This window comes from Corvus moneduloides, chromosome 1 (genome assembly GCF_009650955.1).
Source record: "Corvus moneduloides isolate bCorMon1 chromosome 1, bCorMon1.pri, whole genome shotgun sequence".
NCBI lineage: Eukaryota > Metazoa > Chordata > Aves > Passeriformes > Corvidae > Corvus > Corvus moneduloides.
This window is the reverse complement of record NC_045476.1, coordinates 72328570-72355232: the sequence shown is the minus strand read 5'-3', so window position 1 is coordinate 72355232 and position 26663 is coordinate 72328570. Positions and strand designations below refer to the sequence as shown.

Genomic DNA, 26663 nt, shown 5'->3' with positions numbered 1-26663 from the left:
TTTTATATTCCCTAATATAGGGGAATTATGTTTGCATTCTGTGAGCTTTAGCCTCTGCATCTGTTGCTAATTGTCCTGGCACATCTGCTGCTAATTCTTTTCTGCTCTTGGACCAGCAGGGAGTAGTAATGTATGGTACATCCAGCTCCTGCCTCCCCGAGTGCTTCTGGTGATATACTGGCCTGGGTGGATTCTGACCTCAACTTGTGAGGGAGAAACTGCCTTTGTGAGAGGAGAGCAGGAGCCCCAGTTCCTTCTCCTGACACTCCCATTTCACTTATTTATCCCTGAGAATGATTTCAGCATGGTCAGAGCATGAGTTTCCCAGGATAACATGGACTACAGGCACGATACAGTAGAGCTTATTTCTTTTGTGTCAAGAGGACATGTACTTTGCCCAGAAACCACTTGGAGCCAAAGAATCTTATGAAGACGTGGCTCGTTCGGCATTCAGGGCTGAGTCACACAGCAGTGCTGCTCTACCTGCCCCGGGCTCCAGAGGAGGAGCACACAGCTTTCCTCTCTTTCTTATTCCAGCAGCTGCTCCATCTCATGTCTCTTCCCTGATGCTGTTCTGGATTCCTCATCACACCTCAGGTAGCAATCTTTTCAACCATAGGCTTCAGTCCAGCCAGGGATGCAGCAACCCTTCCTTCAAAAGGGAAGCAGTGGCAATGAGGAGTTTATGCTCCTTCAGCATTTCCTGGATAGTCCAGACTCGGTCAGGCTCTGCTCTCTTTCCACAAGAGGAGAGGAAGAGCAACCTCTGAGAACAAAATAATTTTGCTTGTGTGCTCTGCTTAAAAATTGCATGATTAAGCAGGATCACATTTTGTTCTTTCATTGCATAAAATACTCTTCACCTTTCTGTAGTACAGTTTTGCACCTACCCTGCTCATCCTGAGCTCACAGGTAATTATTTAAAATGTGAAATGCTTTAAAACCAGATATACTAAGGCAAAAAAATAAAAGCTTTTTCTGAGGGTGTTTGGCTGGCTCCCCTGACTTGCAGATCTGGACCAAAACATAGTTTAGGTCCCTTTTCAAAGAGACTGTAAGCTCTGGTGAGTCACAGAGATGCTCTTTTTTTCTGATCACAGAATTTTTTGTTGGGGCTGGCATTGGTGTTCTCTGTTTGGGGCTCATTTGGAGTTAAGGATACAGGCAGAGGTTGCATTCTGCCTTCCTGCTGGCTTCCCCTAGATAATATATGTCTTTTTTACAACTACTGTATCCTATGGCTCATGTCAAGCTCTCTTACAGATATAATTTCCAATTAAGTGAGGAATAAACTGTGGAGTGGTCCAAAATAAAATGCTGTCCCCAGACACTTTTGATGTTTAACATATGTCTGCTAGATTTACCAAAGCAGGCTACATACTTTCCTCGAGTCAGATACGATGCATTATAACATAGGTCACATTTCTGAGGTTTTTAGGCAGCATGCCTTGCTTTATGGTGATCCAGCCTACACACTGCATTCCAGCAGGTGTTTCTAAGAACTCCTCCACTGGAGCACAATGACCAGACAATTTGTGAAAAGTAACTCCTATTTATCACCAAAAAACAAAATCTGGGATAAGTAGTAGCCTTTTAGATACATAAATAAATTGCACCGTGCTAAATAAGTTAGATGAAATAGATTCTAATATACAATAGCTTTGTAAGAATTGCACTGAGAACATGCATTTGGAGGAGTTGTTGCAGAGACATCTAGCAAATGGCAATCAAAGACCAGACCCCTAAACAAACTCAGATAAACAAAATAAAAGCAGTAAAAAGTATGTGTTCCTTCTCTGTGGAAAAAAAAAATGGCAGAACTGGAGTCTTCAAATAAATACAAGCATCTGTATAAGCTTAGTTATTGAATTTACCAGAAGGTTCACGTAGCACCTTTTTATCCCAACTACAAATAATTGCATCCAGAGAAAATTTAAGTGGCTGTCATTTTGAAAGTCCTCTGGCACTGCCAAGCACTATCTTTTTTTCATATTGTATCAAACTCTTATATTATGTCCTATAAAGTGTCCTAGAGCTAGATGTTCTTCATTTATGCCAGCTTTTCACTCAAGAATAAAATAAACCAGGAGGAGAGAAGGAGGGGGGAGAGGGAAGTTTGTGGTCTACTTTTCCTAATGATACCTTGGTTTGTAATTATTAAAAGCATCACAGTCCTTAGACAGCTGCTGACATACAAAAAATAATGTCCTTGAAACTGTTTGTTTCATCATATTTTAAGAATTAATACCTTAGGTCATGTTAATCAGTTTCTGATATATGTAGTTTTCAAAATGCACTTCAGGGAAGAAAATGCTGGAAATGACTAATAACAACAAAGATATGAACTTTATTTGTTACATATCTAGCTCCAAATGTGATCATTATCAAAGTACTTTCCCATCTGAAGTATTTAGGAAGCCTTAAATAAATAATAAATCCCTCATTCAGTGAAATAGAACATCCTCTTTTTCCAAGCAAAAGAGTTCAAATTTATTAATTTTGTGGCTATATTTTAAAATGAGTGTCAGCCCCTGCTAGATGACTGCATGATAAGTGTCCTGAAACTTCAGGAAAAGGCACTAAATTTTTCACAGCATTTGTGTTTCATTTTCAGTATAATAAAAATATGGTGCCCTTTTAATAATGAATAATAGATCTCCTGGTATGATTTACATGAGTGGATTAAATGTCATGTTTGAAAAGTTGCTGTTTTATTCATGTTGAATTTCCCTCAAGTAAAACAAAATGGTACCCAGCCACTGTTATAATATTGCTAGTACCTCGCCACGCTGATACATAAATATTAACCAGTTGATATGCTCTCTAAAAATCCTCAGTTCTGTGAACTGTTCTGTCAGCAGTGGTATCTTTTCATGCATACAAACAGATTTAGTACTATCCTGGGTTCCAGGTATGCTGGGGAAATGTGTAGCACCAGTGCTTACACTCCTGTGGAGCTCACTCCTCTTTTGCTGAAGTGCCAGTTTTGAAAGGCTCTCACAGAATAACAATTGATGACAAATGGATGCAGCGAGACTGGGGTTAAAAACCAGTTTGGGGAGCTCAGCCCTGATACAATTGTCCCTGTTTCTGTTCAGCAATGCTGGACTGACTTTGCAGGTGACTGGACAGCATAATGAATGTTTTTTAAATGTCACTTGCAGGCAGCCTCATTGGCTTGTAGTGCCCTTCACAATAGCTGAAAATTTCCTATTGGAACTTCCCATTCTGAGCAAAAACTCTTCCTAACAGGCAATATTTTTTTCTAGAAATGTGTTTCAAAAATTTCAAGTACTTGAAATAGGAAGATATTCCCTTAAATGTTCCTTCCATGTAGGCATAGTTGGCAATATTCAACAAAATATTTTGGTCCTGATAATTGAAATTATAGCTAAAAATAGCTTTTTAAAAGAAGAGGAGCATTTTTACCACACTCCAACTTTTATTCCATTGAAGCCAATGAATATTTTGATTCTGAAAAGAGAAGATTTGTTCTTATTGTTGCAATTGTTTCATACAATTATTTTAATGTCTACTGAACTTAAGAAAAGCTGGCCAAAAAAAAAAAACAACAAAAAAACCACCCAAGCACTTCCTTTCTCTGAGTGAAATTTAACTTTTGCATACTGCAACTCATTTGTGGTCTTCAAGTCATCATTAAGATGAAAAATATAATCTGGACTTGCTAACACTGAGACATAATCCTGTGGAGTAAAACACTGCTTTAAATACACCATGATCAAAAAACATTTACTAAATACTTAGGCCTTATCTATAGTAGGATCTTAGCCATCATGAGACAGCAATAAGGAAGTTATACTTGTAAAATCCTCGTTCTAGTGTAAAGATGATGCAGACATCTGTACAGGTGCTGCCAAGGGCAACCTAGTTGCATAATTGCCTTACTCTATGCACAGTAAGCATCTCATCTCCTTTCCTATCCTCTCCTTACTCAACTTTCATTCCAGACCTGACAAAAGACTGGTAGTGAAAAAATATATTGAAAGTTTAAGAACAAAGCTTCGTCACCACCATTAATCTATACCACAATTTTTTAATCTCAAATTCACATAGAGTTTGTTTTGTAACGTAGGTTAAACTTCAAAATAGCTCTCACTTTGCCTAAACCATACAGCCTTAATCTATCAAAGCCTAAAATGCACTTGCATAAATTAAATATATGAAAATATCCTAGAAACTCTGAGTCTAAAACAAGTCCCCTTCAGATCATGCTGTTCGTTGCTATTCCTAAAATTGCAAAAAGTCATTTGAAACAGCAATTGTATTTTACCATAATCCAAAACATTCATACATGTTTCTTTCAGCATAATTTAAGGAAAATAAATGACATGTGTGACTGTCTGGCCTTGCTGAAGGATAAATAAAATTCAACTGGAGCTATTAGGAGCCTCTGTCTAGTACGTAGTCAGAGGTTATTGGGGGAGGTAGGTTGACAAACTAAAAAGGAGGACAATGAAGGAGCGGAAAAAAGGGAAGCTGGCAAGCTGGAGCAAAGAACATTGATTAATGAACAAAAAACATTTTTGAAAGGTCGGGTGTGCAAGTCAGACTAGCCCTGAGGCAGATCTAACTTACATGACCAGCACTTTCTGTACGCAGCAGGTAACCCACGCTGACACCAACTTTGCCGACATGACAGGGTTATTATTTTTGGAAGGATGTAGCGTTCTGGAACAATTTCTCTAATATATTAGTTAAAATTAGGCTTTCCTTCAATACCAAGCATGCATGTCTTCATTTTCACCATGTTTACACTGAACTCCTATTATTATTCTGGCCAGTGGAAACAAAAGCATATTCTTCATTTGTGATCACTTCTATTTCTCACACCATAATACATCCCAGGGCAGCAGCGCTGTGTGTAAGATTCTGTTCAAACCCAGATGCTCATGTGGAGCTCACCACAAAGACCTCACTACTTACCCTAAGTTTTGTGGTAGATGCTAACCATCTGAAGCCTAAAATTTTCATCATATCTCAGCATACACCCTAAGGGTTTCTTTTCAAAGGTCCATAAGGTTGTGCACCAATACCAAGGTGGAAGAACAGAAAGGTAGAATCATCCAGGGTACAATACACCCTGTGTCTCCAAAATGAGCTGGTGGAGAGGGTTCTCTAAAATTATGGCATTAAGATTTTGTTGTACATCACTCATTACCAGAAGGTAATTTAATCCAACTTCTGCTGTTCCTGTATAAGAGAACTTGCCCAAGACCTGCACCCCAATTCACTAGACTAAAAATGAAGTTTGATGAAGATACTAATTAAATGACCCCTGTGATGCTCCAAGAGAACTTTAGAGCAAACTTGAAAATGCAAAAAGCTGCAAAGACCTAGGAGAAACATGATGCTGAAAGTAAGAAGCAGGGCACACTAGTCATTCAGTTCTAGTGCCCAGTCTCCTCATTTCAAGACAATACTTCACCTCCAAGGCAAGTAACCAGGATGGGTGCATCCTGCCTAGGAAGGAATCACAGCTCAATGATTTCTCTGACAGGTGCATGTGTTTGTTTTAACATCATGTGAAAGTCCCATTCACAGTTTCCCTCTCCATATATGCAATTCCCTTCACACTGATAGCTGTATTTACATTGTTCGTTATCCATTGTAGGTGATAAACAATTAAAAAGAAGAAAACATGACTTAGCAGCACTTTACATATAACAAATCAAACATCTTCAATGATCTATCTGCAAGTAACTGAAAGCGTCAGTGCCATACATAGAAGTTGCTTTATCTGAAAGCTCTTTGGGATAGGGGCTGTGTGTCTGTTCCGTATCTCCACAACAGAACATGTGTAGGAGGAAATCTACCATTCAGGTCATACCACAAAATAAATGACTGAAAACGGAGAAGACTCCTCGTTCTGCCAATGTCTCATAACATGCACCAAAAAAAAAAAAAAAAATCCACACTAAGAGAGATGAAGATTGTTTTTCCAGCTGTAAAGAAGCTTTCACGTGCCAGTGAGTTTATCTGAGACCAATGTTCCAACCAGCACTAGGCATTAGCTACAACAGTGAGCAACTGACACACAACAATCCTGCCATGCACAGCATGCTTAGGCAGGAAAATATGTGTGCCTCAGTCACAAAAGACAGAATAGAGCCTCAAGTGTTTGGGCTCCTTCCAAAATAATCCAAATGCTGCTTTTTTGGCAAATGGGGGTCAATGGAGCTAAAAACTCACAGAAGGATTTGGGCATTCATGTGTTTATATACACCCACTTGTTCATTTATTATTCTAAAGCTATTTTACAGAAATCAAATTACATAGCTGACAAGCTGCATAGATAAGAGAGAATAAAAGTAAAATTTAAAATTAGCTGACAACAACATATGATGTAGTGTATGTTTGGCACCTTTAAATTGAGTGATGAGGGTTAACCTAGGGGGAAAAAATTTCTCCTTCCTAAATTGCACCTTAAATTATTAAATAAATTATTAACATGATGGAATGCATTCAATATATAAGCCTAAAGGAGAAAGGGCGGATGTATTTTAACTTTCAAAGCAACGACAGCATATTTATGAAGTGTTGCTTACTGTCTGGATGCTTTGTCCAAAGTAGATTTCAGTGTTGTAGAAATTTCCACCATGACTAACAGGCCGTGTCGTCCTGGCCTGAGGCTGCTCCTCCAGTTCAGGCCACTCCACCAAAGCACCACCCAAGCAGCTGAGAACAGAAACTTTGAGAGTGTAGAGGCCTTCAGGGACCTTATCTTTGACTCCCCTCAGGCATTTGAGGTGAATTTCTATTGGCTGTGGCATCTTGGAGCAGTCAACCTAGGGAGAAGGCTCGGAGTTACTGACCTGGACTGGGCTGACTTTAACCATACAATTAGCAAGAACAAATTTCTTCCAGAAAATAACTACTGAAAAGCAGACAACATGCTTCTTGTTCAACCTGCAATTACCTCCTGCTTACCAAGGATCTGCAATTAGGGAGGTCAAAAGTCATAGAGATGACAGACAAAAGGAAAAACAATACAAATACAACTAATAAAGTGTTCGGCATCCTTGGGGGGAAGGTGGAGCTGGTGAAGTATGACACCAGAAGACACTACCCTACAGTAATGAGGCAGAATTATCTGGAAAACAATACCTTCAAAAACACAGCATGCTTTGCAAGACAGACACAATACATGATGTGATGAGCAGGCTGCAGGCACAGAGTGAAAGACAGGGCAGGCCATGCTTTTACACTAATTATTAGCCTTGCCAAAGCTATCAGTGCTGTGTAACATGCAGACTATCCTTTCACCTTCTGATTATCATATAATCAGATTCTCTTAAAAATAGTAATCAAAGCGCAACACGTGTAGAGTTTAATAACAACTCCCTACAGGCACCTTTATTCCAAGTCCAGACAAAAGGAAACATCTGCTGCTTGTGGTTGACAAGATGTTGTCTGAGTTACAGAATGTTTCGTATGGAATAAATGTTGCGTACCAGAAATGCTTTTCTGATGCTTTCCTTGTATGCTCAGATTCTCAGCGTGGAGGTTTGTGGAGGGGAACAGGCACAATGGCATGATCTTTACCCAGCTTTGCCCGAATAATGGTGTGGGGTCTGTCCCACTGCACCAGCAGATAATGTGATGCTGCCCAAATGCAATCTGCAGGGTCAGGCGCACAACAGGGAGTCCCAGTTAGGCTCCGGTGTTGACTTGAACGGATAAAACTGTTTCTGGCATAAGTAATTATGTAGTGCTTAAAATCAACAGTGTTGTTTCTCTTTTCCCCAAAAAATCAATTTCTCCCATTATTTTGAGAACAGACAAGTGCTAGGTCTTCTTTTAATGCAACCGGATACCAGAACTCATGCCACACTTTGGAATCATATGGCTACCTTGACTACTAGGTTTAGTGGTCTCACAGTTTAAGCCTACAGTAGCTAATAATCTCTTCTTTAATCCTGTCTTGGATTTATTTTGGAAGAGATAGCATATTTCCATATAGATAGAAAGCTTCTGGAATTAAATTAAGCAGTTAAATAAACAGTTGAATTTGTTAAACTTCTTTTGTTTCTCAACACAAATCGTACTTAACAACTAATCTGAATGACAATTATTTCCAGCTTAATTAGAAAATCTTAATTAACAATGAAGATTTAACCTTAATATTTTTGGTTTCTGAATCATATATAAAAAAATTAACATTATCTGAATAAATAAGACAATCTTTTTAAACCTCAAGGCAGGATTACTGATGCAGGCAGCCTTCGTTATTAAACACATTCTAAATTAAACGCCTCTATGAATTTTATACTGAAATATATTGTGATAGTTTTGCATGCCAAATGTGACATTTTGTATTTTAGATTCATCTTCTGTAGTAATTTTGGAAATGTCATACAAACAAAGATTTTGTCATTTACCAATGGAATTACTATGCATGGCCGGTTAGCCATCTCTTTTCTGGCTCTTCTGGTTGTTTCAAGTCAGCAAGCCATAAAAAATCTTTATCTCTCTGAAACACAGCAATTTGGAAGATAATCGAATAGTGACTGGGGGGCAGAAACGCCAGTCTGAGGAATTATACCACAATCTCTCTTGCATTTACAACCTTCCTCAAAGCGAGTGTCAGTCGAGTAGGAAAAGGAGATAGAAGATTCATCATATTTCAAGCCTGTCTCATTTGCATGGTGGCATAGCTGTCTCATCTCCTGCTGAAAGACTTTGCTTGGCCAGCGCTAACAAACTGTTTTGAAGAACTCTTGCCATGCCCAAATGATTCATCATTAATAGCTTTAGACATTCTCTTTAAGCATCTGGTTACTTTTGCTGGAAAGCATATTTTGAAACCTGCTAAATTCTATCCTCTTATACTATGAAAAAAGAAAAAACAAAACAAAACAAAATAATAATCATAATGGAATGTAACTGATCCAGTGATTTAGCAGTTCCCATCAGGGAAAAGAGCACTCTTGGAGAATCTCACCTTCCCGCAAGGTCCTGCAGCTCCTTTTAATCCAGCATTCACATCAGCAAGGTTACCAAAGCTGGCTACCATTTCTTCTTCAATTCCACTCTCCTCTGTTTTCAGTAGCTGACTTCCCACTCTGCAGAAGTCAGAATGGGAAGAGGAATGGAAAAGAAATGAACTACACTGCACGCACAGAAAGCACTCGCCGTTGGAAATACAGCAGTTTGATGTTTTCCTTAAACATATCATAAGACTTGCAGGGCACCCAGGAGAAACAAGTGTGCTAAAGCAGAGAAATGGATAGGCTTCAAAAAGCAGCACTAAAAAAAAACATAACAAGACCAATATTTGTCAGTCTGTGCCACAGGTCGACATAAGGAACCTGAAGTTTCACTGCCTGTCTGTAATCAGCTCTGTCTGGCATTGGAGCTTCGAAACTAGGTAAAGAATATTCCAGTATGAAGCCGTTGTGTCTGTCACCACTTTGAGGTCTGACTGAGAGCCTCAATAAAGTTGGACAGGTTTTTGGAAACCACTGATTCTTTGGGGCCTAGGTTGCTCTAAACCAATAAAAAAAAATTTATTTTAAAAATCTTACTTTTTTTGTTGTTTTATTGTTCCCAAAAAATCTTGTAATTTTATATGCAAATCTTACATAATTTATAAATCTTCAGAAATATACTTAGGTGGCTTGGGGTGGCTTTATGATGTGTATCCCCTATCGCCTGCTCCATGCCTGGACATGAATCCTGTGCCTTTTCTGCAGCTTTAAGGCAGATCTTTAAGAGAGAGGAGGGGAAGCCGGCAGAATTCCTTCTGCGCTGTGTTCAAAAACAGAGATAAGCTCGCTGGCTTCTTCTGCCCGGCCACTCCGCTTCTGCAGCAGGGAAGACAGCTACATTCCTTTTGCTTTTTATCTAGTTTTTTGCTCATTAGCTCAAGTACAGAGTCCTGGGACTTTGGCTGCTGCTTCTTTTTGTTGTTGTTGTTGTTTTTGTTTTTGTTGTTGTTGTTGTTCTTGTTCTTCTTCTTCTTCTTCTTCTTTTTCTTCTTCTTCTTCTTCTTCACTTCTTCTTCTTCTTCTTCTTCACTTCTTCTTCTTCTTCTCTTCTGGACTGTTCAACAACACCAGAACATCAGCCAGGAAAGCTTGCACCTCAGCCTGGAAGGGCCCACACCGAAACCCCAGCTCCAGAGAGGAGAAAGCCACACCCACAAAGGACTATGAAATCTACCCAGATACTCTCCACGGTGAGAGGTTTTATTATTTAGCAGTATTCTTTTCCCTTGCCTGTGTGCATTGCGTTTTGTTAAATAAATAGGGTGTTTTTTTGCTTTTTCCTCCAAGGTATTTTCTTTCCCGAACCTGGTGGGGGAGGGGCAGCTGAAACATGCCCTCTATCAAAGGATATTTTCCTCCAGTTTGTCTCAAACCCGGAAAATAGGACAAGATATACACATGCATACACAAATTTTCAGATGTATGTGAACCACTGAATCTTGTTATTCACATGCTAACTTCTTTTGTATTTAAAGTGATTTGGGGGGTAATTGTATCAACTCAAAGTTACTGGGTTTTTGGTTTTGATGAAAGGTCAAATACCAAAATTTGTCATACAAATAATACACAGAATACCAGCAAATAGTGCAAGAACAGCTCTACACTGGATAACCCAATGCTGGCCCTGCTTAGTGCACAGGATACACAAAAGGCACAGTACCCTATGGAGTAAACCTCATTCCTAAAACACAGCAGGAGCAAATGCAAAACTAAGTCACTTACAATGAGCACTATAAAGCTGCATGCTTTGGCAATCCCATCCTATCTTTCAACAGACAGAGAACCATGAGTAATTCCTTTAAGTGCCATCAGCATCTAAATATTACTGACCCTAAGTAAAAACATCTGTAGATGCTCTGCTGGCTTTGAAACACATCAGCTCTGGCTTCTACAATGTGCTTTAGGAGGCCAGGGAGGGTCAGTCAGTCACACCAGTGCTGGCAATGCTCCAGCCATGCTTGCAGGTGGAGCTGGGGCAGGCACAGACAAAGCCATGGTGGCTTTCAGAGGCTGGAGTCCGAGCAGGCTGTTCATGGCTCAGGGCTAGCCCAGAGCCACGCTGGAGGTCAAGGGAACTGCCTGCAGCTTAATGAGAGGAGTCACATGGAGCCAAGGAAAAATCACTGTATCAGGTGCAGTTGCAATGCAGGACTGACTTGGGTGTCTACAACACAGGCATCAGAGAATAGGCTGTCTTAGGTTGCCAAGCAATGCACTCATTTAAGTTTTTAGCAATTGAAGAAAATGTTATCACTTGGTGTTCAAAAAAAAAAAAAGAACGAAAGAAAGAAAGAGAAGAATCAAGACTCAAAACCAACAATATTTCTCTGGACTGAACTTCTGAAGCATTCCTTCAGCATTTTCTAACTTGCTTTTGAAAAATTCAACACCAGTGTTCACTGCTATTTTCCTCCTTTGCCTCCTAGGTGATTGCACAAGTCTCCACATTTGTAAAAATCAACATGGTTCTTTATCAAGAAATTACAGACTCTGCAATCATGCTAAACATCCCCAACTCATGCATACATGCTACTTAGGTAACACATAGTTCAAATTCCCCTCTTCTGAAACAGATGCTCCTGCCTCCAAAATCCTGGCACATTGCTACAAATCAGTTTGTATTGAGACCTTTCTTATTTTTTTTTTCTTTTCTTTTGAATATGTACACATATTCATAAATTCATATCAGTAAAATTACTACTGGTTCATAGTTAAACTGTTTTCCAGATTCCTCTACAGTAGAAAATCAAAGCAGGTATCACAGAAATTCCTCAGCAATAACTGAATCAGCTGGAAGGTCTGTGTGGATGCTAGTGGCAATGAAGTACATTGAAATTTTGCCCAAGCCAGGACTGATGAGAAATAAGACAAGATTCAAGTGCTAAGAAGTGAATACATGAAGTACAGGGTCAACCATCTTCGAAGTTTTATCCCTGAGCTTCAATCTCATCAACTTGGGTCCAGCTGTCCTAAACAGAAGTAACAAAAGATAATTCTTTAATGGCCCTAGCTAATTCATAGATTTGAAACATATGAGAAGTTAAAGCATTCGTCTCAAGGAGAGAAGTTGTTTGGAACTTTGTACTTACTTAGCTTCTCATGATGGAAACTATTCCACTTAATTTGGTTAGAGTTGCATTGACACGGGTTCATTAGGACACCCATTTGCTTGCAATTCAATTTAAAATTAAATACACTTTGTTGTTGATTTTATTACTTTTAAACTACTGTATCTATTGCCTTTATTAGATGCTAATACACAATTATGAAGGTAAACAGTTTTCATTACTGAACATCAAACATTTAAATAACCACATTTGATCTCTTTCCTAGTTGCACCATTTTTCTCCTTTCCCTCCTTTGGCTGTGTATTAGATTGAAGAGAATAACTTAATCAGTGAAGTTAGGCCTCTTCTGTGCTCAGCAGCATGCTCATCAGCTGTCACAGCAGAACATGGTTTCCTTTGCTCTCTTCATGAGGGTTATTTATTTCCTCCGTTCATTTCTTTACAGGCAATTTGATGCATGTGTTTATCTGAAGGTCATGTATAGCTTGATGACAAAAACTTTGCCCCAATTCCTATTTCCTTCACCCTCTAAGCATGATTCAGAGGCAAGGATGAAGGATGCTGGAAGATGCCATTTGGTCACCTTTTGAAGTGTACTGTGTATAGCACTTAAAAATTACAGCCCAAGCTGGGTATCTGAAAACAGAGGTAATCCAAAACAGAGACCTCTTTCAAATGCACAGGCTTAATTGTTCTAGGCCTGAGGTCCTTTGTTTGTGAGAAGTTCCGTTCATTAATATCTGTAAAGCACTGAAAGGTCTTTAGAAGGAAAGTACATTAGAAGGAAGTACAAAGTAGCCCTTATCTGACATACCTTTGAAAGAGTTCATGAATCCTGGCTCTCCACTTTTGTTTCTTGTGGTGAGAAGCTCCCTTGTGCTTTGAATCCCACATGCCAAGAAGAAAAAGAAAAATCAAAATTTATTTCCAAGCGTATAGAAATAACATGAAAATAAAAGCCATAAACATACAATTTTCCAAAGGTTTGCCTTAGGTCTTCTGGTTGAAGCTTTTCAGAAGCAATGAGGAATTTTAGCCACCATTGCTTTATTTCTTCTTTTTTTCCAAAACTTTTTTTCTGTGTGTTTTGCCATGTTTGCTGCATTATTTCCAAGAGAAACTGAACTCTCGTCTTGTTTTAAAAGCTTTTTTTGGTACAACGTATATTTGTACACAGTAGTGTCCTGCAGTCCATATTATTATGAGACCTAATCACACAGTCATACATAAGCACACATACATTTATGTATGTGCAAGTGTGTTTGCTCACACACAACAAAACAGCACACAAAGCAGTTAGGCATAGACCAGAGAGGTCACATCTTAAAGCCTTGCTTTAAATCTGCTCCAAATCCTGATGTCTTTCTTGTCTCACCACAAAGGTTTTTAAATGTTTGGTGAGAAGGGCTGGCATTTTTGGAGGTTACAGTGTGTGGGAGGCTAACTCACATGAGCAGTCCTGTCCCCCAACAGTTCTGCAGCTCTCCAGCATGAAGCTGGAGGGCTTGAAGTTATTTTTCTCTTGCACAGCAAGCTGAAAAAGTCTTTCCATCTAGAAGCTAGCATCAGCATCTATTAGGCTGTGTTCTCTGTGCAAAAACTCATAACCATAACTGCTGAGGGCTGTACACTCACAAAAACAAAATTCTTCCCCCTGACCTGCACTGTTCAGAGATCTTGCTGAATATTCAAGGACATTTCTCATGTCTGGATCTTCTACTGGTGTCCCTGAGACCAACATAAAATGTGAATACAACACTACCAATGCAGAAGGCGGCGTCCTACTGTGTACCCTATCTGTCAGCTGAACAGTGGGAAATTATGCTCCCCTTCTACTCTCTCAAGCCTCAAAGGCAAAAAATCATTTTGGTAGGGAGACAATGCAATAGTCAATGGAGAAAAATTCCCCATTGGGGACTCCATATCTGGCTGCTAAAGTCACTCCTTCCTTCCAAATCACTAAATTTTTTGACAAATTTCTGGCTGTTTTCAAGGAAGCTTGGAAATGTCTGTTGAAGACTAAGGCAATGCATCCTACTTATTTCCAAAATGAAAATTGTCAGAGTGTAAAAACAGACAAAAATAACAAAAGCCAGTGCATGTAGCTTTTAATGTAACTTTTTTAACCCCGTAAAATTAAAGCAGAGACAACATGGTTGCCTTAAAGAGCAGTGTGATTTGTTGGCAGTCCCAGCAGAGATCCTCAGATGGATGCTATAAATCCTGCAGGTCAAGCATCACACATAAATACAAAGGTGACATGACCTAACTAGCTCAAAATGAGACCTTCTGTTTCTCCATATGACAATTGTGTCACGGGCAATGCTGCTCCGTTGGTTAGAACCAAGCCCTCCTGCTCCTGGGCAGCTTTTGGCTAAAATTTACTAGGACTTTCTGGAGCAGGGCCTGTTTCTCTCACATGCCCACTGGCGCAGATTTTCTTTCCCCAGGCTGCTAAACCACCACCTACACCACTTCCCCAGGAAGGGCTGGGAGTTGGCTCTGCTCTGGAGTTCTGCTCCAGCAGAGCCGGTAGCTGTCTGGTTAGGGCTGTGAGATCCACCTTGTGACACTTCCCGCAGTCCAATGGGCTGCAGTCACCAGGGAACATTTCAAGAGGTTTTAAGTTTTGGGCAGAGGCAGTTAAAGCTAAAGTTCAGAAAGTTGGAATAACGCTTGGTTCACATTTTTTCTCCTGGATGCAGTTCTTGGTGATGTCTGTAAAAGCTGTTTTTGAGGTGGACACTTAGATTAAGAAATAAGATGAAATAGTAAACTCACTTCATGTAAAATATCAAGTAGCCGTAACATTGTAACAACATTCAGACATTACCACTCCAGGTTTACAGTGAGCCAGTAGTAAAGAAGTTTATTAAAAAAAAATTTATTTTATTACCAGACTCACACAGCTGTCCAATCCCCTTGTTTATCTTCCTAATCTTAATTAAATAATGAATATTCAAAAGAAAATATGAATCAGGCTTCTCTGTATGAACTGCACTGTTTTCCATCTCTGCCTCTGAAGTGGCAATGGGAATATGATTTAAAACTATTTCTTCTGGATCCTAGTAAAATATTTGTCACAGTGTGTCATGATAATTTTTAAAAAGCTTTATCATCTACCTAATAAATTTGTTAAGTTTATTCAAATCTTATTGAACAGGAAAAGTGCAATGAGTCATGGTTAATATTTCTTTACCTATACTAAGAAAAAAAAATATATCAAAAATTCAGTGCTTAAGGTCCTACTCGGAAAACCTCTATGAGTCTGTAATACATCTTCTACATGATTAAAAAAACAGGAAACTTGCTTTAAAATGAATTATTCACCACTTTGAATAAATTTCCATCTTTCGTATTTGCAAAACCCCAAAGTCAGTTATGTAAATTTTAACCTACACTAATTACCTCAGGGGTGTGCAAGCTAAAGGAAAGTAGATGCAGTAGAAAAAAAAAAAAAAAAAACCAGACATTTCCATCACCAGGAAGCAATTTAATGGAGGAAAAAAATGCGTAAGTTTTCAAAAACAGAACAACCCATATATATACTTTTTTTTTTTTTTTTTTTTTTATGTGGAATAGTCATTTCTGCAATATCCCTTGAATCAGAGCTTTAGTGGAATAAACCAAGTGCTTTTTCTCAATGGCTTATACCATGGCACACATAGTAAGATGCTTGTTTCTCATCATGACACCAGCATTGTCTAGACTGTGACAACGACCCATTGTTGACAAAGGGCGTTCCCAATGAGAAGGCATGAAATGTGGTTTAGCTTCAAGTCTGTATAGACATTGCGGGCGCCTCCAGAAAATAAGTGGCTAAAATCTGCAAGCTGCTGGTCTGGGAGGTGCTGGGAAAAGCAGGGAGTTTTTTGAAGGCAGAAGGACTCAATCACAGCACCACTTTGTCCTACTCCCCATCCCGATACCAGGCTCTGCTTTAGCTGTGAGCCAGCTCCTTCACACGTCTTTCTCGGTTTCTTCATCAGCCGTCTTGAGGTCCAATTACACAAGTGGCCTATGCCTATCTGCTGATTTCAGAGCCTGTGGTCAAGAGCAGGACTTGAAAAGGTCTTTCAGTCTGGGCTCAGCCTTGACACACACAATGGTGCACATTGTTTCTACAAAGACAAGAACCTGACTCAACACTACGAATCAGTGCTGACTGGTCATTTTCAGCATCAAACTACTTCACAAATGGCAGGACCTGGTTGTATAGTACTTTTCAATTTGGAAAAAAATTAAACAAAACCCCACCCAAATACATCCTTTCCTCTTGAAAACAAGCCCACAAAATTCAGCAAAGCTTTGAAGCAAAATCAATTTGGCTTTTATTGTTCAGCAAAAATGAAGCATTTAGGGAAAACATTTACACACACACACACACCCCTTTTTGGTCAGTCCTAGCACTGGTATTACAGCCTCGTGATGAGAAGGCTGTAATCCTGTATCCCATTGCAATTTGAAACAGCCAGTGGAGCACTGGCCTTGGTGAAATTCGTACTCCATGCAAGTAGTGCTGTAGGGGTCCACCTTCCTGCAAATCTTCCTCACCAGGTCAGGGTGCAGCAGAGGCAGCATGGAGACACAACCTGTGGGGTCTCCAGCAGCCCCCACTGCCCACAGCAATCCCACATGTAGAGCTGGTCCTTCTCCTTCATTCCAGTCCTTGAGATATTTTGGTACATCACAGTGAAGGTAGTGATGTCTTTTTTTAGATGTAAACAGATGCCAAAATAAAAGCTTTTACTTAAAATTTCCATCTCTCCATCCTAAAATGTTTTTCAGTGATGGAAATCCTGCCCACTCCATTTTTATGGATGGGAGAAGGGAGAGCTCACCAAGCAAATTATTAGCAGGACTAGAAACAAAGCCCAGATCTCTAGTCCCACTGGTGCCACCTAGTTCTCCTCCTTCAGAGTTTGGCTGCTGCATGGAGATTCACTCCCAGTGATTTCAATATCTAATGCACTGTTATATCACAAAATAAGTAAAAAATGAAGAAGCATTTGAGATGAACAAAAAAAAAAAACATTGCAAGAAAAGTTAACATTTTTTTCAGGCAAATTGAAATTCTAAGGAGCTTATCTGCTCCACGTTAACTATAGAGAGATGGCATGGAAGGGAGGCATGGAGAGGTAAGTTAAATGAGTGCCCTCCATTGAAAGCAAAGACTCCAGTAGCTGGATAAGACCTGCTCTGAAAATTGCACTCCCCATTACCTGTTGGAATTTGTGTGACCTTGTCAAGGAGATGGCCACAAACCAGAAAGTAAAGTTGTGCCAAACTCTGGACATCTGGAAGTATTATCGATGGTGCACTTTGCCAAAAACTGTGCCACAAACTCTTAGATGTTTTTTAAAGAGAAAGAGAAAAAACAACAAAGCACACCCTCATTGACTTTCCTTTCAAATAGAAAATTAATTTTCTGTTCATGAGAATCAAATTAAAAACTTAGACAATTGAGTGTTTTGTAACAGAATTCAAACTCTCTTTTGAAACCGATACTGCAGAACACAGTGAGATTTACTTTAGTCATGCTACAGCCTTATTACACTGAGTGATACAGATACATTTAGTGGCAATATTATGGGCTGATCATTCTGATAAATCTGTAAAGCACTGCTTTATCTCTAACAATGCATCTAATCGAGCTACCAGTCAGCAGAGGAAAGTAGTATTCTGCTACCAACGTGAAAGCTTTTATAAGACATATATATCAAAGACACTAATTTTGAACAGATATGGAAACTAGATCCAGCTGTAAAGTAGGTGTGATAAACAAGGACCTGAATTTCCTCAAAACTCAGAGATGTTTTCATTCAGGGTTTTGATTCAAGCTGATAGCACTAACAAATTAAAAGAACTTGAATCACTTTGCTTAAGATGCAATGAGAAAACTCTGGAGGGATGTCTGCTGCAGAGCTACCCAACTTCTGCAAAACAAAAATTTTGCCTCTCCAGCCTCAAAACAGAGAACTCACTCTTCTCATTTCTGTCTTGCTGTTCACAGAGAGATCACCCATAGTTTCTTCAGAACCACCAGGTATTCCTTCAGATGCTTCCTATTTCACAGTTGAGAAGATGTAGCTGCAAGGTCGTAAACCTTTGGTATCCTCATCAAAATCCAGAGACTGTTGTAAGTGAATGCAAGGTCATTTATAAGAATGTCTGACTACCATAGCCGAGAACTGAAAATATGTAATGCTGAAATGCCATTTGCCACTGATTAACAGACTTTAAGCAGAAACATCTTAGCCTGTCAAAGTTCCACAAGTTCAGATGGCTCCAGATTAGCCTAGAAATCACCAGCTGCTGAGAAGATTCAGGCACTTTTAGCCTAAACAGTAAGATATAATGGAATATGCTAACAAGATATGATGGAAGACACTAACCACAATTTATTAGGGAACACATTCCCTCCAGTATAAAGCCATGTAGCATGAGTGATGCCAGTGAAAACCAGAGTGAACTATGCCAATCTATAGATCTAAAATTAATAGTTTACATTAACAATGAAAAAGAAAAAAGTGTTCATAAGCCATGTAGTGAACTTCAGCGTTTTACAACCTTTCTGTTTTCTGGATGCGTACAGCAAATCGGGACACAAACAACTGAAGGGAAACTGAAAGGAAATACCAATCGGAAGCATTGAAACTTTTTTTGTGGTTTTCCCCCATTCATCTTCAATTTAAAAATGTTTGTCAATTTCAGAACAGAATGTTTTCATTATTTGTAAAGCCTTTTCAAATTCCCTCATGAAACTTTACTCCTTTAATCCTCTTACTCTTCCACAAAGCAGGTATCTAATTTTAGGTCTGTTTTGCAGATTGGAAAAACTTGAGTTATGGCAACAAATTTGCTTGTTACAGCTGCCCAAAAAAATCATGTTCAGGTCAGAGGTTACAGTCTATTTCATCTTTCTGAGTCCCTGTTCTTTTTTTTGACTGTCAATAAAGCATTACCTCACAAATCTGCCTCCATTATAATTGTAATCTAAAAGTACAGACTTTAACTTTATCCAATAACTTCCATTTATACTGCCTTTCGCTTCATCTTCTGTTCCAAGTGTGCAGACACATTTGAACATATTATAATTAAGAGAGAAATTCACTTACAATTAATATATGAAAATTAAAGAGAGGGAAAAAACACTTTAAGTACAGTTTGATGTATGACTGTCTTAAATACAACAGTGGCAATGATGAGTTGCCATGCCCAATGATTTTTCTCTGTAACAAACAGACCTCCTCCTGCAAACCCACATACTGCTCCATGTGTCTACTGAAAAGAAATTGTTTCACATATTCAGCTGAGATCCTTCTTTGATTTGAATCCTGATATGACCAACTGTATAATAACATCCTATTGTGCTGACATGCCTTTGAGTGAACATGTTAACTTTATTATATATTCTCATCATAACCACCTAGTCCTGAAAACTGTATCTAGTTTAAGGGTCTGGCACAGTAATGAGAAACCAAGTGTGCTAAGGGGTTGCCAGCAGGCTGAACAACAGTGATGATTTTTTCAGCTTTGTACTAAATAAATAAGCATGCATGCTATGCAACTGGACTCTCTTTCAGAGTATTTCAACATCTCTCAACTTACAGACTACCTGGTTATATTTCCCACTAACAAATGGATGTGAACTCCAAAGCCCTTAAAAAGTCAGGTTACACATGAAAAACCCAATACATCTCAAGAGCAGGAGGCTGGACTAGACAGGCTCCAGAGGTCTGGTTCTTCTTCACCTGTTCTATGAAGTAAAGGTCAGATGTACCGTACAGCACAGGTTCCACTCAGCAAATTCAGCTCTATTGTAAGACTGCAGAAACAAAATGTTCCAGCATTTAGAGCAATTCCTTTATCTGCAGCTCAAAATCTGTGTAGTCTATTAATGCTGCTAAGGAGTCCCCTTGTCATAAAAGCTAACCAAAGGTAGACTTAGCTATACCTGTGATTACAGTTTGGCTCCAAATGTATTAAAAATACAAATCAAACAACCCTGGGGGGAAAATCATTCTGGAGAATACACGAGCAGCTAAAAATTTGGTTTTATTGTACTTATTTTTTGCAGATTTGTGCCTCTATTCGTCAGTAATGCTGACTCTTTCCTTACAATCCTCATCTGAGTTCTGTTTCTTTTAACAGGTGTTCCATACTTGATGAAGTCTCTTAAACTTCATCAGGACTTGTCAATCACTAATTCTCTTTGAAGAATCTTTCCAATTGCTTCTGTTTATTGAACCATAGAAATGGACTTCCTTACTGGAGTTTATAGTTGGATAATGAGCCAGAGAGCTGACCAGTCAGATTAGCTTAAGCAGCAGCAAATGCAGTATCATCATTTATAGCAGCTGTAGGAATCATTGTTCCAGATCAACAGAATATCAAGAATTACTTCAGTTCTTTAATTGCCCCTCTGATCTTAAAGTGTGAAGGGACACAGTAAAAACTAAGTTAATTCATTTTTAGTGAAAAACCTAGGAAATATGGAAGAATTTCATTACTTCCGTTTAAATATTTACTTAAATGAAACTCATATAATCCCTGAACAAAGCAATCAAAAAAGTATTACAATTTAAAAGAACAGCTGTAGCAATATTGTGGGTATTCTGACAGACTATTTACAAATATATAGCACATATTTTCCATGATTTTGCTTATGGTTTTTGTTAATTTCCATGCTCCCCCTTCAATCCCCCCACTTCTTAAAAAAAAAAAAAGTGCATATCTGAGTGTCCAGGAGCAATGAGGTAGGAACCTTAGAAATTTGGAAAGTTCCCAGGCTTCCATCTGAGGAAGCAGGAGAAAGCCTGATAGTACAAAGATATTTAGAAATCTCAGTTTACCAGCCTCCAGGGTAGAGAAGTCCCCTAGGTACTTATATGGCTTCTACATCAGACTATGGGTCTGCTGAGTGGGTGCTGACACACACCTGAGGGCCACAGACTCTCTCTAAGCAGAAAATCAGAAGTCCAAGGGACAGAAACCCAATATCCCAACCATTGGGAAGTTCGCATTTTGGTTTTTGCCCCCAAACATAGGTTTCAGTGATTTTTAAAATTTTTTTCGCAAGTCTAAGAGCAGCTTACCTGGTAGAACTATAATGAATTCAATGAGCTCAGCCTAATGATAGATTTCAAAAGAAAATTATGTGCTAAAGAACATACCCATAATTCCTACTATATCACACAAATGAAATGAAAATCATTATAGTAACTGACTGTAGAAATGCTTTGACAGTCAAATAATGAGTGTAGCATATAGGTAGCTTGCCTAAAATGAAGTCACCCACTTTTAAGACATGGTGTAAATTAAACATTGCCAGCTTTTGTATTCTTGACCTGTAATCCCCAGAAGAAAAAAAAAAAAAAAAAAGAAAAGAAAAAGAGAGAAAACAAACAAACAAGGAAAAAATCCCCACCCCAACTCATTTGCACATGACATTCATTTAAATTCTTGGTAAATGTCAAAAAGTAGGTTTCTGCTGAGGAAAAGTCACCTTCCACTCTGCACTGCTCTTAGGTGCACATATTCCCACAAGTATTATACTCAGAACGGACTGTACAATGCTTACTAGGCTAAAGCTTTGATGAGGGGAGGTCTGCAGGAATCATCAAGATATAAACAACCTTTCAGGTCACTTCCAACCCAAATCATTCCATGATACAATTCTATGACAGTATTATTCAGTGGGGTAGAGAACATGCAAGCAAATGTGCATTGGTATTTTATATCACTGAGGTCTGATCCCACTGGTTAAATTCATGATTGGAGAGTAAATTTACCATCTTACATAGTACCAAATTTTACCCATGTTCTATCCACTGTTAATGAAAGGCAAACTGATCTCTCCATCATCACATAAATTGATCTCTGTGACTTGGCAAGGAGTCAGAGCAGTGATGATAATGACCCTGTAAGAGTATTAGATCTAATGCCCTGAGGCACTAACTTTTGTTTAACCAAAATGTAAATCTTTTGATGAAAGACAACATTTTATTACTATCCACCTGCAACAAATAGCTCATTTCTTACTGCTATAACTCAACCACTGGTACCGGAGAGCAAAACTTGCACTTTACTTTCAGAGGCTCTTGAGTAATTCACATTGAGGTCATGGATCAAAACTGATTATATAGTGATGATGATCAAGTCCTGCAAGGTGCTATGCCCTGCACAGGGGGCTAAATGTAGCAGCTGAAACTGATAGAGAGACAGAGACTGTGAACCAATTACCCTGGTAAAGAATACTGACCAAGTTACAGGAGGAGGGTGGACAAACAAGAAATATATTCTTGGCTTGGGAGGCAGTACTCATCCTTTCTGTTACCCCATTATTAATTTTTCTTTTGAGAGAACCTACATAAAACCGAGTAGTCACTTTTATTGTCTCAGTTCAGAAACAGCTGAAAATCCTAGAGCTGGTATATTTCTATGGCATTTAAATTAACATATAGCAAGATTACGTTGCCAAAAGCCCATCAAGTGCAATCTCGCCCCAATCAATGCTGTTTCCTCCATCTTCAGCAGTCTGTCATGTTTTGAGAGCACCCAATCCTTAAGCAAATGTGGTAAGTCAGCATTATTTCAGGTATTTCCTTGCATATTTCTCTGCCCTGTAAGATCAGGTTCCACCCATAAGCATGTGTCCCTGCATTGTCATGAGACAATGCAGGGACACATGCTTATGGGTGGAACTCTGTGGCACTCTGAATATCCAGCCTTGGTTGTACCTGCTCAGTTTCTACCACAACACAGTCCCAAGTTATGATTTTCTTGCAACAGAATTTATTTTTCTTTATTGAAAGCTAATGTCATTGGGGTCTTTGAAATCCTTGGATCTAAATGGCAGCCTACACGAAACAGCACTGCTTTCCAAATTTAATATTCTTTAATGTGTTTGTTAACAGAACATTGACATATGCTTAATGCTTTCTTTACAAGAATCTAGCAGATCTCCCCTTATGCATTTCTTGCCAAACTCAACTCTCAGTTTTTGCATTTACAAAACAGGATATGATGTAAGAACAATACAGCCTAAAGTTCCAGACCTAAAATCTATCATAAACCCTTTTTTCAAAAACTATTATTTTGAAAAATGCATCTGCCCTTTCAAAAGCTTTCAATCATGGTCATCTCACACACCGAGCTGCTGTTTAAACCCATTTTTTGTAATGTTACAAGCAAAGAAAAACAATAAACTAAGGGATAGATAGTTGATACATAGCTATCCTTTTCATGCCAGTGCTTCCAGCAACGCTCCAGTGTAAATCAGGAGCCTCATTGGAGAGAATATTTGGCAGCCTAAAAAGAAACAGCAGCAACTCCAGTGTGTTTCTGAACCTCACCTATAAAACCGATCTCATGTACCGTAAACTCTCACCTGGTATTTTTAACCCTTGGGCTCACATGGGGTTTTTTTTATATTGTCAAAACAAAGGAATGTGAGGGAGATGTCTGTTAGACTTCCTTACTCAGCCCAAGGGTTAATGGCTCAGTTTTGTAGACATTTGAAAATATTATGCTACCTCTAATGGCAAAATTGATAGAAGCTTGTTTCAGGCTCACTTTATGTCATTATGGCAGATTAAATTAACTAATCATAAATTATGCTGGCTAAAGTACATCTGCTACTCACTAAACCTGCAGAAAGAAGGGAAGGGTTTTTTGCTACTGAATAAGAAGTAAATGCCATGCACAAAAGTAAAGAGTTTTACAAACCAATAAACATATATTCAAGTAATGAAAGCTGGAAGCATCCCAAAGTCGTCAGCAACAGATTCTGAGGACCATGGCAGCAAACAATGAACCTGTAGCAGTTGTGGAAAGGCATCAACACTGCAGTGCTGCAGGGTATACCCACAGATCAAAGAGTAAAGATGTCCATTAAAGAATAAAGAAGATCAATTAAACAAGAATTAGCATGCTCGCATTATTGCTAGAGGTCTTTGAATACCAATATGACAGTAGTGGGTTGACCGTGGCTGGATGCCAGGTACCCCCCAAAGCCCTCTCTCACTCCCCTCTGCAGAAGGTCAGGGGAGGGAAAAGGTAATGAAGGGTTCATGGGTTGAGATAAGGACCAGGAGAGATCACTCACTAAAGACCATCACTGGCAAAACAGGCTAGAATTAGAAATTTTAATTGAATTTATTACTAACAAATTCAGGGCAGGATAATGAGAAATAAAATAAGGCCTTAAAAACACCTTCCTTCCAGCCTTCCCTCCTTCCCAGCTCTGCCTCCTCCCTACAGCAGCCCAGGGACATGGAGAGTGGGGGTTACCGTCAGAATATCACAGGATGTTCCTGACCCTGCTAAGGGAGAGTCCTTACCCTGCTCTAGCATGGGGTCCCTCCCATGGGAGACAATTCTCCATGAATATCTTCAGTGTGAGTCCAGCCCATGGCAACAGTTCTCCACAAACTGCTCCAGTATGGGTCACTCCTTCACACAGTGTGGTCCTTTAAGGACAAGCTATTCCAGTGTCCATTCCCCACATCACAAGTCCTACCAGGAAACCTACTGCAGCACGGGTTCCTCTCTATGGGTCTGCAGGTTCCTGCCAGGACCTCCATGTCCCAGCATGGGCCTCCCACAGGATCACAGCCTCCTCTCAGGCATCCATCTGCTCTGTCGTGGGGCTCCTCTGTGGGCTGCGGGTGGATCTCTGCATCCCCATGGTCCTCCATGGGCAGCAGGGGGACAGCGGCTTCACCATGGTCTGCACCCTGGACTGCAGGGGAATCTCTGCTCTGGTGCCTGGAATACCTCCTCCCCCTCCTTCTCCACTGACCTTGGTGTCTGCAGGGTTGTTCCTCTCACATATTCTCACTGCTTTTCTCTGGCTGCAATTACAGCTGTGCTATGGCTTGCCTTTTTTTTTCTTTTTAAATATGTTTTCACAGCAGTGTTACCACCATTTCTAATTGGCCCAGCCTTGGCCAGTGTTGGGTGCATCTTGAAGCCACCAGGGATAGGCTCTGCTAGATGTGGGGGGAGCTTCTGGCAGCTTCTCACAGAAGGCACCCCTGTAGCACCGCCTACTCCCCCCCCAACACCAAAACCTGTCCACATAAACCCAATACAATGACATGACGTTTGCAGCATCTACTTCCAATGTCACCTCTTCCATGTTCTGTCCAAAGGGACTGAATATATCATTTCTGTAGGCTTTCAAGGAAGGGATGGACGTATAGATCTGTGATCTAGAAGGCGATACAGATTTTACAGTGATCCTCTTCTTACACTCTGTATTTCTGGATGCACATATGACAGCTCATACCATGTCAGTGGGACTAAATTCCTTGAGAGGGTAAGAAAACCTGAAGTTAGAGATGTGTGAGTTGAATGGACAGAAGACATGAGCATTCAAGATGTCTTTGTTGCAAAGTAAAGAATGAGTCCCTCTCTGAAAACTCATGGTAGACCATCTCAATCGATCACATTAAATGAGGATTTTCTTTCTTTTGGACTAATATAAGGAAGAAAGGCAGTATTATATTGTATTACATGTAAATTCACATATGTAGCTGTCAGTTAAAAAGCAGAATGTTGTTTTTGGGGTGACCAGATATATTGCTTCTGCCTAGGAAACAAACTCTGCTGAGCACCTCCAAAAAGAATCCAAGTAAGATAATCAGCCATGTGACCATGTTTAGAGGGAGGGTAAACAAAGTTTTGACACACCTATTGTGTTCCTTCAGGTGTAACAGAGCCTCATGAAGATTTGGGAGCATCTGGATAGTCCAAACATAGTTAAAGTGCAAGCTCTCAATATATTGTAACCTTCTGGAAAGGTGCAGCACTTTCTGTTCACCTATTGCCAGTACCATACTCCATCAGTCCATTGAGGCAGATGAGGTTCTTAGTACCATCTGAGTCCTTTTCCCTCACGTTTCCCTTCTATTTCATGTTCTCTGAACAGTATTACCCATACCTCCTTCCATGCATGATGCATCCAGTTATAAAAAAGTCAAAAGGACTGAAATATAGACACAGGATTTAGAGGAAAGCAGTAAGGAAGATGGTGTCCCTCACCATCATGCAGAAGGCAATGATAAGGTTTAGTTCTGCAGTGGGAAAAAAAAAACCTAAAAACTTCCCCTGAAAATAAAAGAAAGCTTAGATCACCATCAGTCACTGGATAACCTATTTTAAGCCCATCAGAGCCAGTGTGCTGTTCTCATGTTACTAATTAAAAATGATAGATTCATCAATTAATCTCTCTTCCTGTCCTCTAGTCTTAGTATGAGATTTTTCAAAGGGACAAATGGTCATTAGGTGCCCACAAGTACCATTTCAGCCCTGCAAACTTGTGCCTTTGTCAACATGAACCAGAACCTGTCTCTTTATGCTACAAATGACAAAAAGAAAACCTTTGCCACCCTGAAAAACATAACAGATTTATAACAGGGGAATTGTCTTATCCTTTGTACAATGAACATTGCTACATAAATCCTCCCTGGGCTCCAATCCGAACTTGCTCACTGATGAATATGCCTCTGTTAAATGTGGCAGAGAGAGATGTCCTAGACTTAGTCTCTTGATTGAAACTCAATTGCAATATTACTACATA

General features: G+C 39.4%; 1 protein-coding gene across 1 annotated transcript in view; it reads right to left on the bottom strand.

The window, feature by feature from the left end:
* OFCC1 (orofacial cleft 1 candidate 1) overlaps positions 1-26663 on the bottom strand; it is a 173066-nt gene that overhangs the window by 119544 nt on the left and 26859 nt on the right. Inside the window, exons 7-9 of the mRNA XM_032115778.1 lie at positions 12891-12955; positions 8963-9083; positions 6567-6806 (exon numbers count right to left, since the gene is read on the bottom strand). Of these exons, the coding sequence (XP_031971669.1) occupies positions 6567-6806; positions 8963-9083; positions 12891-12955 (426 nt within the window). The remainder of the gene's footprint in view (positions 1-6566; positions 6807-8962; positions 9084-12890; positions 12956-26663) is intronic.